The sequence below is a fragment of the Lineus longissimus genome, chromosome 16 (genome assembly GCF_910592395.1).
Source record: "Lineus longissimus chromosome 16, tnLinLong1.2, whole genome shotgun sequence".
NCBI classification, from domain to species: Eukaryota; Metazoa; Nemertea; class Pilidiophora; order Heteronemertea; family Lineidae; genus Lineus; species Lineus longissimus.
This window is the reverse complement of record NC_088323.1, coordinates 14,742,348-14,761,130: the sequence shown is the minus strand read 5'-3', so window position 1 is coordinate 14,761,130 and position 18,783 is coordinate 14,742,348. Positions and strand designations below refer to the sequence as shown.

At 42.5% G+C, this 18,783-nt stretch overlaps 1 protein-coding gene across 1 annotated transcript in view; it reads left to right on the top strand.

Moving 5' to 3' along the window:
* The window catches only part of LOC135500201 (uncharacterized), a 42,620-nt gene extending 24,143 nt beyond the window's left edge, over window positions 1-18,477 (top strand). Inside the window, exons 2-4 of the mRNA XM_064791473.1 lie at window positions 14,626-14,755; window positions 15,168-15,319; window positions 16,084-18,477. Of these exons, the coding sequence (XP_064647543.1) occupies window positions 14,626-14,755; window positions 15,168-15,319; window positions 16,084-16,463 (662 nt within the window). The 3' untranslated portion in view covers window positions 16,464-18,477. The remainder of the gene's footprint in view (window positions 1-14,625; window positions 14,756-15,167; window positions 15,320-16,083) is intronic.
* Window positions 18,478-18,783: the final 306 nt, after the last annotated feature.

The window sequence follows — 18,783 nt, the reverse complement described above, 5'->3', positions numbered from 1 at the left end:
CAGTATGTGCAGATCAGTCAGTCTACACAACGGCTTTGCTGAAAAATTTTCGGTGCATCTTTACGCAATTAGAGATTTCATTCTGGTAGCCATTTTTTGTATGAAAAAATTAACACACAGTAGAACATTACTATTAAAGACACCCTCGGGACTGGCAAATGCTGTCCTTATTAGAGAGGTGCCCTGATTAGAGAGGTCAAATTGAATGGAAGCAACCAATTCGGGACCAAAACTAGTGTCCTTAATAGAGAGGTTGTCATTAATAGAGAGGTGTCCGCTAAGGGACTTCCACTGTTTATCGTGCCCAAGTTGTCCACCTAACTACAGGGTGGCCCAGAAACTTTTCCCTTGCACAATAGAATTCTGTGTGTATCCGTTGTGTGAAGGAAAATTTTTCTGGGCCACCCTGTAAATAGACCTACATGCGCTGAGGATTGCCAGCAGGGTCATTATTTTTTATACTTTTCAGTTGACGGCATGCCTTCATGTCATAGTATGTTTTCATGAGTGTGTCATCCCACTTAATGAACCCCCCAAGTCGGTTAAGATGGTACTTTAGATTCAATTCCTTTGTTTACCGAAGCAAATTAGGCCTAGAAATGTTAAATTTTTGTTTGTGATAACCTGATTCAGAGACATTTCTCTGAATAGTGAGGGATGGGGCGATGTCATTGGTAACGGTTGCTTCGCCGCACTAGGATCGTTTACTGCTTCGGAGCAAATGTTAGCTAATCTCTCATTGGGAGATCGAGGCGACCGGTAACTCAAGTTCTCATCGCCATCCGCGTCACGTGACTACAGACTATGTATTTTGGTGCTCAGGGTTTTTTTCCAAAAAAACTGCCCACACCTGCATCACTTGATAACGCCTCCTACTTCCAAATTTTTCAGAAAATTAGGACACCATTTATTGTACACAGCAACGGGATTGCCTTCCTTTCTTTCGTTCCGTTTTTCCAGGTCCCCTTTTTACACCCGCCCGCGTGTCGTCTGCCATTATTGACCCTGGCGACAGAGAGGTTATCGCCTCCTTCATTAAAAATCGATCAGTTGATGTATTATGTCAACACTGCCATTTTATCAATGATTTGTGTGTTCCACTTTCTAACTGAATGTTTGCAATCGACAAACACGCACGGCTTCATATGTTTAAAAATCTTCACGAAACTCACAGGGCGCGCCTGTACGCATCAGGATTGCGCCTTTTTACGACTTCCTTCCCGGCGTCCAATCAGAGACGCGCAATCCTGCATCCTTGAGCCAATCGGCCAATCACATGTTATTCAAGACTTCTATCCTGACAGGTGGATGGTTGACATAGTCATGCCGTTGGTAACCGTGGCATTGCCAAATATTTTCGAGGTGATTTTCATGGCGTCTGAAGGTGCTGGTGTAGGAGTCGAAAATGCCACTCTAGAAAAGGAGTCCGGCACTATTGTATCTGACGAATTATGGTGTATAGTTATTTTGATCATTGCCGTCAACAGCTTCGAGATTGAAGCGCATAATAGAATCCTTTGTCCCCTAGACATTCTCTCCTGTGACATTTCAAACTTCTACACCGGATTGATAAACAATTTGTTATACGGCATCACCTTCTGAAGAAGCATCTATCAGCATGTGCACATGTTTTAAACATGTACAATCAATATTCAAAAATGGATTAATGTACTCTTATTCAAAGTCGGAACACCAACCGGTGGTGACTGTATACACAAAACGCCCATTATTACTGCAACTGGCCAACAGTCTTCTCTACCTACTGTTCCACGATTACACGGTGTGTTATACCGTTATTTAAAAAGCTTTTTATGGGGACAATGCGCCATGCCAAATCATAGTGTCCTGAGAAAGATGTGCCCCCATACTTCTGAGATAAGATTGTCAGTATGATCATTAGGTGCCGAGATGGCTGGTCGAGCTGATAGTGTACATGTAGGAGAATGTGCAACATGCATTGGGTGTCTATAAGGCAAGGAATAAGAAATCCCGAAATGAAACTGAAATGAAATGGAAATTGATCTCTCTGGCAGACACTGGTCTGCAGACATTGGTATAGAGAAAATTGGAACTCAAGCGGAACATCGATTGGTGTGTAGCGTGTTTGTGATGACTGAGCCTTTAATTTCGAATCGGATAGATGTTTCTGTCAACAGCCAGCATTGCTGCATACTACTGCAGCCGTTGGCATGGTAACATCATAACAGATAATAAAGTTCCCTCCTTTGCCGTTATACTCTACTCATACCTTTATTTCTGTGTTCGACTCTTTATTTCTCATACCTTGTTTCGCAGACGTCGCAATGCTTTGCCCACGAGTACCATTTGGTATAAAATGCTTGCGACTCCACTACGAAAACATGAAATTCATTTTTAGGGCAAAACTAGAAGGCAAATGTATCCCCCTGTATCATTTGAATGTGAGTCTTTGCGTCCTGCGGTTTTTGCACCGACATGAATGATAACCAGACATGTGCGACCAAATGTCTAATTTATAAATCTTATCATTTCATGTCAACAAACAATTATTAGAAAATACAAAATACTTCCAATTCATAGATAACATCATCATCGACATCTCATTTGAAAATCTCTGAAAACGCACCTTATTGTTGTTCTTATCTTATGCGACCATCATCACGCCTTGTTGTTATTGTTATGATGGGCGCCATACTTTGTATGACGTCACGTGGGTCTATTTTACAACGCCAGCGGGTAGATTTGTAGCAAAATGGGACATTTTTGGGTCCTAAGAACTCAATGGGGGATATTTACTAACTATGTGTTGATCTCAGTGTGGCATGCAGCATGCTTTAGATCGAACCCTGCTTGGGACTGCAGCTCGAAATCGTCGCAGAGGACACCCGATCTCGAGATATGATCAGAAAGAAAATGGCCACCGGAGCGGGTCACGTGAAGTATTCGAAAACATAAACAAATTAGATTCAGAAATCAGGGCAGTATAAATCAATTAGTATTCACTGAGATAGGAATGTTCGAAAGATTTTGCTGATAAAGTATTAAAAATGGGTCGCGGTATTGTGCAGGACACAGGTTATATTCGTGATATGACGTTTTCTAATTGGCGCAAAATGCCAAGTCGGATACAGATTCGATTCGAATAAGGTTTACGAACAAAGCATCATTGAAAGTTGCTAATGGTATATTTGAAAGGAAATTTAAAGATTCCTTTTTAAGTAAGCTAGGAAGATTTTCCGATATGATCACAATGCATTTACGTGATGTTAACAAACTAATTGTTGGGAACTTTGTGTTACACATGTCCTACGATACAACGTTTCTAACGAGACTTGAAGTTCCTGCTCTCAATTTTGGGACAGAATATTGTCGAAACGATTATTTTGTCGGATATAGGCCTACCGACGTGAATCCCCAATGCAAAAACAATGAACCTGTACGCAGAAAAAGCCGATGCGTTTAATTGTTCACCACTGATCATCCGAGGGTTAACGTCCCTATTCTCATCATCATTACCGGCGTCGTAATCCTGTTGGATTTTGCGGGAAGTATCGGTGACCACTTAAGGCTGCATTACTGGTAATCCAATGGTTGTCATCATCATCATCATCATCATTATCATTACCGAGGTCGTGACCCTCTTGGATTTTTCCGGAGGTATGGAGTCCGCTTTTGGGCAATCCTGGTATAGCCAGTGGATTTAAATTCACTCCACCTCTTGATATTTCAAACTTTTTGATGACGAAGGAGTGAAAAAAACCTGAATCATAGGATGGCAATAGGCTAGATCACTGGCCATCCGAGGAGAAAGGATGCATACCATGCATACCTCGTGATAATCTTCCCTGGGCTGACTCCTCGGCATGTTGGTATGTTGACGAGCGCAAATAAAAGGCGCATCAACCATTCATGATCTATAGCCATGATCTATACCATACCATTACCAACAAAAGCGCCTGAAAAGAGTTACTGTTAAAACTCGGAATGAAATAATCGAAACGAAACGAAACCGTCGAAACAAAACGAAACATAACCCGTGAAGTGCACCCTTCGAAATGAGTGGATTCATCGAAACAAGAAGTAAGGGAATTGGGAACTGTGGATGGTACGAGTGCCGTCCATCATGTATCCACTGGCGTCAATGAAACTACAAACTTTCATTCGAATATCTGAATCCTGATGTACTTTTGAACTGTTCAATTTCAACATTTTCATATATTTCATTTCGTTTCGTTTTGTTCTGGCTTTTATCAGTAATCGAGAAAAGTACGACTGCCCTTATAATTACATAATCCGGATCTCCTCTCATCGTAATCATGCGCAAAACACTCATAACACCCGTCTAGAAACCACTTTGAGTTACCTTAGGTTTTGTTGGTATGTTTTCTTTGGCTTGCTCGAGAAAGCCTACATTATTTTGATGGCTTCTTTGGATGATGATGTTGTAAGAGGCTTTGGTTGATTTCATCCATCCTCCAAGAGCAGGCCTTTTTATCCTTCCTAAAAAGGTCTCGTCAAAATTGAAATCAATTTCTGGCTAAGACGTAGTAGACCATTGAAAAAGGCTGTAATCCGTTGTATCCTTGTGGCGGTATGGCCTTGTCGATCCAGAGATGATGTTCTGTTTGTCCCAAGTTCTGATTGGGCAATGACATTCTCCCCTCCACCAATGTAGCTCGTGTAAGAGTTCCAATTTCGGCAGAGCTTTGGGTGAGTGTATTTAAGAAACGATCCAAAGGCCTTCTTCGGGACAATGATTTCATCCTAAAGATGGAATTCAATTTCTTCTCCTTCTTTAGCTTTTGCTCAGTACTTGGTAGTGTTATTTTCCAGGTAGTCTTTCTCCTCCGATGTGTTTTTTCGTGCATTTACGGTCAGGCGCGCATAGGATTTTGATTTAATGAAATTATTCGATACTTCGAAATATCTCCGATAAATGCCGTGGAGATCAATGTTAGAATGATAATAACGTCTTGTAACACCTTCATCTTAATCACCTCGAGTTTTATTTGATGAACTACTAGCTTTTCAACAATACTTCGAAAAACTGCGCCCAGAGGGCGAGGCGTCTTCGAGGCCAGTCAGGATTGACGACTGGTAACAGGAGCTATTCGGAGGTTGTTAATTCACCTATATACACTCTGCTTTTCGCATTTTTCCGAAAGACATATTCGGAATACACATGAATGTGTTGCCGATGGCTCCGAAAAGCCACGCTGAAAAGTTGGCTAGAGAACCTCCATTTTATCAGTTTCATCTGATCTTGCTTCATGGTTCGTTTGGCTGGGCGATTTTTTTACACGAAAGACTATCTAATTAAATCAGTAAGCTTTTAATAGGTCTTGTAAAAACTTTGATTGGATGAGTAATGTGTTTGTAGAAGCACGCGACAAGTCTCGGCTTGGCGCCATCGGGTCGAAGCGCGCCCAAGCGCGAGATCGAAGATTCTTCAAATGAACGCGATTGGCTCCAGGTCCAAGCTAAAAAAACTCATTCAAATCCTTGCCCAATGATGAAAATACCAACGAAAACATATCCAATATCATTAAAACAACAGTTGATTAGCAACAAGGCGAGAGTGGAGGTTCCGCCATTAACCCAAGCCTCGTTGTGGTGTTGGTTTGTCTAAAATCGGGATCGGAGAATGAAGTTGGCACGCGCTGCGCCAGTTCGCATCACTGGATAGCTAGCATCCTTTCGCGTCCTGCCAATAAAAATATTTAGATGTTGCTCGGGTGGTTTTGGAATCAGTGGGGAGGTGGAATGCTTTTCATTTTGATGAGTGGTTTGTGTTGTTAGCGAGGTTACTGTTACTAAGTGGATTACTGAGCGCCATGACTGGCAGGCAGGTCGGCGTCCTGAATGGAAAGAAGCCATCGTCAGTTTGGCATGAAAAACACGACTACAAAACAATATACTGCAGTCAATCCATTTCATCATTGTCGTCGTCGTCGTCGGCGTCATCATCATCATCATTGGTATTTCTTTATCATCATCGTTATAGTCATCGTCATCATCATCATCATCGTCATTATCGTCATCATCTTCATTATCATCGTAAAGGCTTCTTGGCTTTCCCGGTCTTTCGTCTTCTCTTCGCGTTTCTAAACAACTTGAAATCCAATATATAACAAGTTGGAGCTTCCCTTTCATGGTCAGAAAAAAAACGTATTTAGCGGACTCGCCCCTAACGGCTTTTGACGCAGTATCGCATGATCTTCGAACCTAGCCTTGGGGCTCCATATTGGCTCATAACATGATGCAGCCCGCCGCCGGCACGGGTCCGAGCTGATCTTGCGGCGTCATCACATCGCCACGCGAGCTTGTAACGAGGTTTTAGAACACGGCTTTGGGTCGATGCAGGTGGATTCACTTTGCTTTCGTTTGCTCTGTTTTCGTTGCTCCCCAATGTAATGAATGTATTGGGCGTCTGTAAAACCAGACACATGATTAGGAACGAAATAGAAATGAAATGAAAATCAATCTCTGTGGCAGATTCTGGTCTGCAGATTTCGGTTGAGTGGAAACTAGGACTCAATCGGGACAGCGATTGGTGTGTACAGTCTTGTTGTTGCTTCAATTTTTTATTGGATACAGTAGTTTTTGCTCTTCAACAGCAGCGGGTTCGACATTTCATACCGGTGCCACCTGGCTATGTCTGTCACAATTCCACTTTAGTAAACCCATTTCCATTACATTACTATTAAACTTCTGTTTCATTTCTTCATTTCTTGATCATGTTTTGTGAGCTCGGTTATTCAAACCACGAACTTGTTTTGAAGTCTGTATTCGAATAAAAGCTTCCACCACAGAGCATGTATCGTCTTCTTAATCTTTTTCTTCCTGTTTTACGTCAGTTTCCCAACGGAGATTTTAGGATTGTCGCACATCGCCGATAAATCGTCATGTTTCTGCAGCAAAAGATTAAAATTATGTCTGTAGTCGCCAATGAAAGATGTGTCACTGCCTTTTTGGGTATAATCCTGGACAAATATTCCCTCGAGTCTTGGGTTTCGGGTCCTGCAGCAGACGGTCGTTTGTATTTTGATTTGTTTATGGTTGGGAAATTCTCACGACCGTAATTTGGACACGGGTGATCTGTCTTCAGTTTGGCAGGCGGGCCTTCTTCCATCAAAGATAAATAGCTCGCGAACAAATGCAATATTGTCAGACTTATAAGAAGACGCCGAAAGTATTTATCGGATGAGGAAAATACTAGTTTCGTTGTGGGGATATGGTGTTTGTTTCTGGGAGACTGCTGTGCTCCGGCGCCAAATCTCTCAAACGGAGCGTCTGCACGTCACAAGAACTAATTTTGGGACCATTGAATTTGTAGACTTGAAAAGTTAAAAAAAGAAGCACTTTATTATACACATCATACTCTGGTGAAACACTAAGTGCGCTGTCTTAAGTGATGCTTTAATCTGACGCCAGGCTAGAGTCTGTTTCTTGCAGAATTAGAAAACAAACCCTCCACTGTGTATATGAAACTACATAGATGTACGTGAAAGTCAGGTCAAAGTTACATGGATTGATTCTGGAGCTATCTCAAGCAAAGTTGAGCAGAATATTCTGTGTGTTTGAGTAAGATTAGTGTACAATAGTGTACAGGGCGTCTCGCCAACCTTTATGGTGCAAATTTCAGATAGAAAGCAGAGAACATTGGGGCGATTAGGGAAACGTGGCTGCGAGGCATACGGTTCTAGTACCAAGACTTCGACTGGTCCACTTAGTTAAGCTTTCCTTCAAGAGGGCCCAGGCATACTCAAGACCTGGTATAAGCGTTCGGCGTGCGTCGCCGTCTACTGCAAACATTGCTCTGTCCCGTCCACTAGGTCGTCTAAAATAAGCAGTAATCTATAAACGTGCGCAATGTCATTCACGGATGTTGCCGTAATGCTAGTCCGTCAGAAATGTTGTTGTTTTATTGAAACGGATTGTCAACCCCCCCCCCCCCAAAACCGTTCAAAGTCGGGCGAAAAGCAAACTAAAATTTGAGGTAACTGGTCTCACATGCGGGATAAGTTCGCGCGAATCACACTGCATAACATTCCGAACTCCCACTGGTACTATGTTCGCCGCGTCGTGACTTTAACAATTCTTTGACGCGCACAGTCCGAAGGCGTAGCAATGTCAAAATCCTGAAGGTCAAGGTCATGGTGAAGGTCAAATGGCTTGCATTCAAAGCATGGAGCAAACACCGGACATATTTAGCTGGACATGAGGCATGAATTCTTCATTCGTTTCGCATTGTTCTATCACTGATGTCATTCCGTTGAAGTTTTTTTTCTTCTACTCGCCACACAGAATTATCTGGCGGGCCATCGCATTGTAAAATATCAAGACTAATAAACTGACAAACCACTCCTGGTATTGAGTTTCATTGAAAGGAATGTCCCTATCTATTTCTTGATATGGAAAATTTGAGTAGAATTCGTCTGTCAAAACGAATTAGGCAAAAACAATGCAAATTTCTAAATCGAATTACTCAGTTGGGTCACTACATAGTTAGTTGTTATGATTTTCGTTTTTTGCCTATTAGTAAAGAGGCAAACTCAAAAAGAGGCCTGGATAAGGTTTTTTAAACCATTTTATCTTAAGGAGACAAGCATCCACCGCAGATAGGTAGGGAATGGGCTCCCGCACCTGTCAAGGGTGCATGGATACCAAGCGTTATATTTCCAAAAAGGGCCAAAATTAACCCTTTTCCACAAAAGTTGGAATTTTAGAAAATCACAAGAATGGGGGAAGAGATTTCAATAAAGAGCCATTATTTCCTTATAACCTATCAGAAATTAACAAATTACTTTTAGTATTGGTGCAGATAGCACTGCCTTCAAATTGATACCAGCGAATCGAAGTTTGACAAATATATGATTTAGACCCACACAGAGCTCTAAACCATTCATGTGTTCCTATATTTTTACTATTTAATATTTGGAGGTCAACTCGGGATAATTCCTAACTCCTATATTCCTGTATTTCCATCAAAATCTGAAATGAATTCGAAATTTGCAGGGAGTGTAATATTTCCCATCGTTTTCAAAAATTCAATTATTCTTAATAATGCAGCGATTTAGGGTGTTGGCCGCTCTCCCCGCGCTTGAAAAAACAATTAAAAGTCAGTGGTTATTCTTGCCATCAGTTAATTGGAAAACGTCACGTGATACCATTGTTTTGATGTCAAGGCGGACGGCGTGGTGGTCCAAGAAAATAGAAATGCAGTTATACACAATACTGTAGTGCAGTTTTTAGGCCTAAGAATTTGCTTAGACTTGGTATTTATAGTACATGTATTCATATATCTGTGTCCACGGTGGCAATGTTAAGACTTATGCCCAGTGCGCATTTACGCAACTGGAAAATTAACAATTTTCAGTTACGAATTTCAAATTTTTAACCAACGGCGTATGCCTTTGGTTAGTCAAGCTTTCGACGCTACATATCATAGCCATCAGTAGAATAAGATGTCAGGGTAAGTGTTGAGAGAAGGGTCAAGGTTAGGGTAAGGGTCCGGGTTAGGGTTAAAGTTAGCAAAAGGGAACAAAATGGAATGAGGATTCATGCCAAGTTGGCCAGCGTACGTAGTAAAGGAAATTACGGGTCTCGCGTAAAAATAGCCGGATTCTTAAAAATACGTTATTAAATTTGTCCAATTAGATAGGCGACTGCTTGCCAGAACTGACAAGGGCGCCTGGACCATCACCCTCAATTTCATTTCCGTTAGGGGCCCGCCACCACGGCGGCGGCGGAAGAAGTTCCAGGCTAGCTGTAATTAGGTTAGCATTCTAAGTACGCCGCGCCATTAGCCATTAGCCAATGCTAAAGTGCTCTACAACGGGTTTATTGAAGGTCTAGCTTACTTTCTAACAGATAAGTGCCTTTCGATTAGGGGTCCTTTTAACAAATGATAAACGTCAACCTCGTTACCAGTTCCGTGGCAGAAAACTAGAACAAAATACTCTTTGATTACTCACTGGGTCGAGATCATAGCTTAAACCTCGTCGAGAGGTTTTGTTTATAATCACTTTAATGGTTTACATCATTTCTTTTATATGACATCAGCTATAAGGGACAAGGTTGGATAAGATCGTCTGCATCATTTTCGTCTTTGTTTAGCCTCCAACAGGCATCGCAACAATTGCGAACCATTTCAATATAACTTTAACGAAAGCAGCTGTACAGTCCACGATAAAACAAACGATAATGTACACGTTTTCTTGCCAATCTTCGATGGAACCGAACGATACGGAACTTCTCAGGTTTCGCTAACAAGACAGAGATTGATTGGCGCGCGTGCGCGAGAACAATAAGAAGCCATTAGGAAGATAGGCGCTCGAGTACTTTAAATTCTCGGCAGAGTCTATGGCACTGGGTGGCCGGGATACTTAGCAGAGAGATTTCTCCCGTCATGTCGTAGAAATACATAATCATAAACATACCATTTCAAGGTCAGGCGTTCCGAGGTTAAGATAAATGCGCGCCATGCATGTTGTTGAAAGCTTTTTCGCGCCAAGTGGTTTCCAATGATTTTTTCCGCTGTTCTGTTCAATGGACAACTTTGGTGCGAGATTCATGATGTCTGGAGCATCATGCCACCACGCGTCGCCACTTGTACCATCATACTAATGCGTATTCTTATTACGATTTTCGCTAGTGTTGCTGGGCGGTTTGTTCAAGGCTAGCGAATTCTAGTTCCATTCTAGTGACATTGCAGTTAATGATTTTTCAATGATCCTGTTCGGAGAAGTCACGGTTCTGCTGGAAGCCATGTTTGTATGAAAAACCAACATATCCGCATGACCAAGTTGTCCCTTTAAGATAAAGATGTTTTTTAATTTTATAGCTGCTCGATGAACAGCACTATGATAAGTGTTGCCAGGACTTTTGTTTTATAGAGCTGTGGTATAAACAAACATTTTGTATTCTCACTGAGCGTCAGTGGCGAGGGGTTAATCTAGATCAAGGACCATTAAAGGATTATCGATAATTATTCGTGTAATGGCGACGACGACAAATCCTTTAACATAAAGACATATCGTCGCAGTAATCCATGCCCTTATTAAAATCATTATCAACAACTATGATAATATTCATATCTACACGGACATCTGTGTTCAAGGAAAATATTGACTTTCTGGAAAATTTATAGCGGGACATTCGATTTCATGATACAGTGGCACCTCTCTTAGCGGATACCCGTATTAAGGACAACCTAGATCTCTATTAAGGACACTAGGTTTGGTCCCAAATTGGTACTTTCCATTCAATTAGACCTCTCTAATCAGGACACCTCTCTATTTAGGACAGCATTTGCCAGTCCCGAGGGTGTCCTTAATAGAGAGGTTCTACTGTACTTGTACCCCTTGCGCTGACCATGGCCACACTGAGTCATAAAAACTTCCTAATAGGCTTTTAAAAGGGAAATACACGGAAAATGTTGAAATTCTGGTAAATAAATAACGGGACGTTTCCTTGGTGTGACCATCGCCACATTGAGTTTTAAACTTCCTAAAAGGTGGGGCTTTTAAAGTGATTTGTCCGAGTGTTATTATTCGCCTTGTGTCTTGTACCACCTGGCGGCCACTTGAAGAACCTCAATAGTAACCTGCGCAGGTTGTTCAATGGACGAGGGCCATGGCAAGCCCATCAAACGGCCAGAAGCTTGATATCCTGCCGGTTGATTGTTCTTTGCGGCATCCCCTGCCACCTGGCGGTCACTGGTAAAACCTCAGTGGCAAACTCCCCACTTTGCTCAAAAAACGAAATACACGGCAAGACATCGACTGTCTGTTCTCGTTACCTGTTTGACTAAGTGGCACTTCGTTTTTGTCTGTTTATATTTTGAAGGATGGGGAACGGAGGATCTGTCGGAATCCTGCAGTAATTGCCGTCGGTTGCTAGAAGTGCTCTTCAGTATATCTGTACGCATCCTAAAGATGAACGAAACACTAAAGCTCCCAAAGAAAGATTATAACAGAGCCCTTCGAGAATTGAAACACTCTGATTATAGGGAGAGTGCTGGGCTCATAACCAGGAGATCGTGGGTGTGATAGGTGGGGTTCATTGCCGTTTCGTCATGGGGTTCAGGGGGCAAGGGGGTCCATCTGGTACTTTATGCCCATTTTGGTATCATTCTTTTCTCGGGTCATGCTGTTTTAACCGGCACCGGTTTCGCAGCAGTAGCCCCGTTTTCATTGAAAAACAAAACGAAATCGCATTCTTCCTTGGGCGCTTTTTTTCGGAAAACAGATGCTCTGCCCAGAAAGAAAGCCCAAGCCAACGCGTCTGTTGATGATTTCACCACCAGCACAGCACGTCTTAGGGGTGTCCGAAATACAAACCAAGTTGATTGGGATTTAATCCTCTTTGAAACAACTATACCAGTAAAGTAGCTTCAACTCAAGCCGCTACGAGATAGGAGGATGGCTACTCAAGTATTCGTTGCATTACCTACGGGCATGACGGGGAACTCTCCATGCTTGGGCGAAGACAATGCATTTATCTGTATTTGTCTCCATATCAGGTACGGGATCGTGAAAAGAAACAAGCCTTGCGGCGACGGTGTTCACTCGGAAAATCTGTGGTAGCTATCAGTACTCTGAAAAAGTTATGCCGTGCTTGCGAGAGGAATTTGTATTTATCTGTTACCCCCTTGATCGTGCTTTGAATTTATCATGTACGGACACATGAGGAAACAAGCTTTCCGGCGGTGAGGTTCACTAAGTACATTTTGTTGGCGACCATTGGTACATGTACGTTGAAAGATTTATGCCGCTTCGGAAGTATCAAAATCGTGAACTGATGAAGTTCAGTTCATCTTCTGCTTCCTGGAAGCTTACAACCCTGACTAGGACGAAACCGCGAATAAAGACGTTCATACGAGGCTGGGCGTGGCCTAGGAATAACGTGAAGAACTGCTTGCGGCTGCGGGATGTGCAGCTGCAGCGTGTCGTTTCTTCCTCTTACTGTTATTGGTTTGGAAAGTCGTCTACTTGGCCTAGAATCCTTCAACCAAACCGATAGAACTGTCTCAATCACTCTTGCGCTAAATCGATCAGGTATCTTCAGAAAAACCATGGAAACTTTCCTAAGTGGTTCGACATATGCTGCGAATGAACAGAGCGCCGGGTACCTGTTCAGAATCACTCCACTCTAAGCGGGGTTAGCATAACATTTGCTTTGGCTGACACAAGGTATTTACGGGTGGTTGGCGAAGTCACGTTAACCCATTATGCAAAAGATATTTCAGATTCCGAAAATTTAGAATTTACCTAGCAGGAATCTAGTTTCTGATGTTGCCGACGAAAAGCGCTCTTCGAAAGTTTTCGAACAAATGTTAACATTATAGTAATATAAATTGACCCTTTTTATTTTTTCACGGCAATTTTAATTGTCTTCAGAATAGAAAAGGCTACACGTGTGTCGACGTTCACCGACAAAATGTTGAAATTATTTCTCTATTTTGCACTTGTATGCATTCTCATGCTTTGCAGCATTTCTAACTGTAGCGCTAAGTAAGAGTGAGGCAACCATTCTCATGCATTACATTTCAGAGAGTGGCCCATGATTGGCCAATGGTGGCTACACACTGGCCACCTATCGGGAGCTTATACATGTACGTAGGGCAAACGTATATTACAGAGTATGGTCGTCGATTGGCAAACATGGAATTAGTTGTTTCATTGAGTCTGCTAGTGCATTATAACGAATTCGTGTAATACGTGAATACGGCGTGTTCGTATACCGTGTTGCTCTACTTAAACCCGGACCTAGGATTCCGCGTTTTCTAGTCTACAACATTTATCTACCTAGCGAGTTTTCGCAAAGCTCCCGAAATGTCCACGTGCACGCCTATCCCATTGTTCGACTTTGTTTTGAGGTCAAACAATGAGATAGACGTCAACACTGACGTTTCCGGGAATTTGCGCAAGCTCTCTATTTTTCCTTCGTGAAATCAACATCTACAAATCACGCGCCAACTTAAATACAATTGATTACGGCGCGTCACGCTGGCGACAAGTCACAACTGAGCGTCTCAGCCCCTCTCAACAACCACTTAATCAGGCCTTAATAAGCTAGAACAAGAACGATAGGCTCATTAGGGAGATGTGGAAGGTGCCATCTTTGACCTGCCTGTCACTTCAAATTGCGTTTGTTCTTTTCAATTATTGATGCATTTTGTCATGCGATTGTTCGGCGAGTCATCTCATGAATCTAGTAGTGTCGTGTCTGTACACAGTGTGTCTCAAAATGTTTCGGTAGATGATGCGATGGCGTTTTAGTTGTATCCGGTTTGACATGTTTGCGTTTATTTTCACCTCCCATGTTGCATGGCGTAACCCGGACTCTGCCACCAGGGTGATGGTTGACTTCCGCTTCATTTTCCGTGGAAGGCCAGCCTCGTCCCAAGTCATTGTGCACCTCCGCCAATTCCTGGCGCAAGGTTGGATTGCAGCTGCGTAATTGACCAGCCAAATATCACGAGATCTCGCAGGGAGACGCCTGGTCTTATCAGGTTGTCAACAGGCATTGACTGAATTAGCTGCCTGTCAAAACCAAAAGTCGACTGTAGCGCTCCTGTAGCAAATTTTGGAACTACGTGCACTTATGATTTCATTATTTTCTCCCCCTTATATTCTTCAGGTATCTCGGTAAACTGCGACTGCACGACAGACGAATGTAAACAACACAACAAGACAACATGCAGCGCCACCTTGTGTTATGTCCAGTACTTCGCGCAGACGATAGATGACGTAGGCAAATATATGATTAGGTAGGCAAGAGATCGAAAGAGGGCTTTTTCTATCTTGGTTTCAAGCGAACTGATAGCCTCGTATCACCATGCGCCGATTCGAACCATCCTGCCGAGCGGCCTGCCTCGAATCAGTCCGTGCTTCAGTTTGTATTTTTCGAGATGGGGACCACGTCCATCAATCTCGTCTCCTCTATCTTTGACCTCTATCGTTTAGATTGCCTCACTTATGTACTTGTCTAGCCCTAGGAACGAGGTGATGCTGGTCGGATTTAAAGTAGAACTGCTTTACAAACGAAACCGTAGACTGACACTGGGCAATATTTTGACTAGAAACAATTTATAATGCAAAAGTATCAACTTGACTTGATGACGTCAGCGAGAAAGAAATCTTCCCGTATGAAAATCTTAACCTATGTGTTGCCTTCTTCAGGGGTTGCATAGATCATCCAAATTCTATCCTCTGCGACAACAAGCGGCCAGAGCATATCAACGACCCGTGGCCAGTTCTCATGTGCTGCGCAGAAGATTGGTGTAATCGAGACGTCATACCTACTGCACCACCATGGCTAGTCAAAGCTTCAAGTAAGTTCAGCCAAACCGCTTATGTCGGTTCTCTGTACTCCGAAACATTCTGCGCAGAGAGACAGGATAGGCTTTTTAGAAATACAATGTAGTGTCGTTCTTTGGACAGACAGTAGACAGGCGTAAGCTTTACGAAGATTCCCACGGCGAAGTGTATGTTTCTCGACTTTTTTCCTCGAAAATTTCCCCTGTGCCTTCTAAAACTAACTAAAAGGATCGTGCGTGTTAATGATTTAGCACAGAACTTGATGACAGCCCTTCCAAGTACGTCGTCATTCGTATGGACTGTGAAACCTGTCTTATATAAGAACTCATGAGTATAAGCTGCTCGATCGTGCAAGGTTAGGATATTCATCAGAGAGTAACATGCTTCGTCTGGGCATCCAGTCTTCAGGGCAGGGAGTGCGCCCCTCCCTGCAAGAGAGGTTTGAAAATAAGCAGTGTATTTTGGCAAATCTTGACGTAAACCACCAGGGCGCCCCCTCTTTCCCGGGTCCAACCATAGGCTGCCCTGTTCTTGTATGACTTCGTTCGTCCGCTCCGAGTTGTACGGCATTGAGGTCACGAAGTCGGAGCCTTGGGCTCAAGATGAACAATTACACGTAGCTGATGAACTGGCACCTTCTCAGGTCGGGTTTTCTGGTGCCTTGGGACAGGTCAGATTTAAGTCGATTTAAGTCGCAGCTCGGCCGCTAGGGGACCAGATTCGAAAACGATAGAAGTGTTATTTCTTCGGTAAATAATGCTACTGTTCCGTTTTTCAGAAAAGGAAGAGACAAAAGACGCACTGCCGGAGACGTCGGATACGAAAATAATCGACACAACGGAAGAATACAACAATTATAGAAATAACCCGGATGACGACCGGAACCGGAAATACTCAAAAATGATAAACCCTATTTATATCAGTGTGCCTATCGCCGGCGCATGCGTACTTTTAGCCATAATCATATTTGCAATTTTTCTCCTAAAGCGAAAAAATCACGATCATTTTTATCGGGATTATAATATTACAAACAATGCAAACGGGTTGAAGCATTCAGAATGTTGCGCAGGGAACGAGGTTAAGGCCAAACCTCATACATATCCGGAAACAGAACGAACTTCTGCAACCAGTGAGAGTAAACTCCTAATGAAAGTGTAAATATTGATAAATAATGACATTGGGACATCAAAATTACGGGTGAATGTGTGTATAATGCTTTCGTATACTGTTTGCCTTTACACCTAAACTGCGAAGGAGGACAGCTTAGGATACGTATACTGTGTTCCTTTAGTTGCTAAAGTGCAAAAGAAGGGCAGTTAGTGAGTCGTATACTGTTTCCCTTTAATTCTTAAACTGTGACGGAGGACATTCGAAGATTCGTATACTGTGTTCCTTTAATTGCTAAAACGCGAAAGGGGATAGTTGGAGATTCTCGTATACGGTTTTACTTAAATAGTCACAAAACTGTGAAGGAGGACAGTCGAGGATTCGTATACTGTGTTCCTTTAATTGCTAAACTGCGACGGAGGACACTAGGATTCGTATACTGTTCCCCTTTCATTGCTAAACTGCGACGGAAGTAATTCGAGCATTCGAATGATGTTTTCCTTCAATCGCTAAACTGCGAAACCTCGTTCTCGGCTTTTATATAAATCACAAACGGCACCTGGAACCGAGGCTTGTTCTATCGTTCCGCAACGTTTCTGTAGCCTTTATTGTAAATATGTAAATAGAACGGGTTCTACAAGGAAGATATTTAATTTTAATTGTAAATTGCGTGTACAGTCAAATGTGTATGTTTTGTACAGAACATGTCATTAATTTATATACAAAAAAAGATAAGTACCGTACAGTTGAAATGGGGACACAACTTGTGGCTGATGTTGTAGGAACACCACTGAGCCGTCCATAGATAGTCCATCCCAAAGTTATTGAAACAATCTGCAGGTCTCGGGTGACACCCTGCATTACAGATCCCGCGATGAAAAAGGCTTGGTGTGAATGGTCCGAGAACCAGAATGTCGTTGTTTCGATTCCTCTGGGATGGACGGCTCAGACGTATCTTTACAGTTCCTGAGCATTTCTCGGATATTCTTGTTTATCATACCTCATTAGCATGTTAACCAATCGGAGCGCGGTATTCAGTATCATTATTCTATGATGACGTCATGGAACAAAATTGAAGTGTGAAGCCGGTGTAGAAGTTTAAAATGTCCTAGGATAGAATGCGCGGGAAACAAAGGATTCTATTATGCGCTTCAATCTCTGAGCTATTGACGGTCAGGGTCTCTATAGAACCATATTGCAGAATGCAATAGGACCGGACACTTTTTCCAGGGGGGCATTTGTTACTGTTACACCGGCAGTTCTGGCAGTATACCAAATCAACGTAGTGATTTGGTACGACAAAATAAATATCGCACTTTCAGCCATGGAATAGTAAAAATTATTCAACGGTGAAAAAATTATTCCACTCGACTGCGATATTTATATCCATGTAATATCGGACCATGAGTCAGTCATGTCGATCTACCGCCGTTGTGGCGGAGACGTCAGGATTGATGTTCACTGCTGGTAAGTCGGTGTGGGATCAGTTGGAATGCCGTGACTTCAGCTTGACTTCAGTAGACCAAGGCTGATGGCAGTCTTTGGGAAAGGGTTTCCCTTTGGGCATATATATTGAAGATTCGATGGTGTGTGTTGTTGGGGGGGGGGGGGGGGGTCATTTTCACTAAACCTTTTCTCATGCAAACTGCATTACATTGGCATTTCATCCTCTTTGATGATGAAGAGAAGGAATGGAAATGAAACAAAACAGGCCCACAAAATAATATTAGGCAGGTTTAGCAACTTTACGAAGTTTGTCTTCGGATCATTATGTATTTTTCTTGACGACGACAGCCAAAGCCGAATGACAGCGCGTCATGAATTAAAAGTAAGAATTGATTACGTCAGAGACCTCCGTACATCGTACTTCGCCACTCGTAAGATTGCGAAACCTGTCTATCCTTCAAGAATATGATTAGTCACGGCTGGAAAGGTTCTAGTTTGAAATATACATCATGTTGTTGATGAGTTTTGGTGATTTGTAATAAAAGACTTCAGTATTGAATATAAGGTACGATTGTTTTTTTAGATATAGGGTAGAATGGGGTAATTGTAGCCCAGTTTAATTGTAGCCCCTGCCTATGATATTGATTGATATCCCCATGCATCAAACAATGCAGGGGCTACAAATACCCCATTCTACCTGACCTCTCTCTTTTGGGATTTCTGCGCAGAATTTAGAAAATGACAAATGCAGCATCGCAGTGGCCTATCATTGGCCGTAAACTTGTTTTGAATGGAACTGACAGTGCCTTTCTGACACTATCCGAACCCCAACACGGGCCCTGTACACAATTAAATTTCACATACATTCCCTGTACATTCTATGTACATACATTTTCCTGCTTTGAAACAAATTCAATGCTGCGTT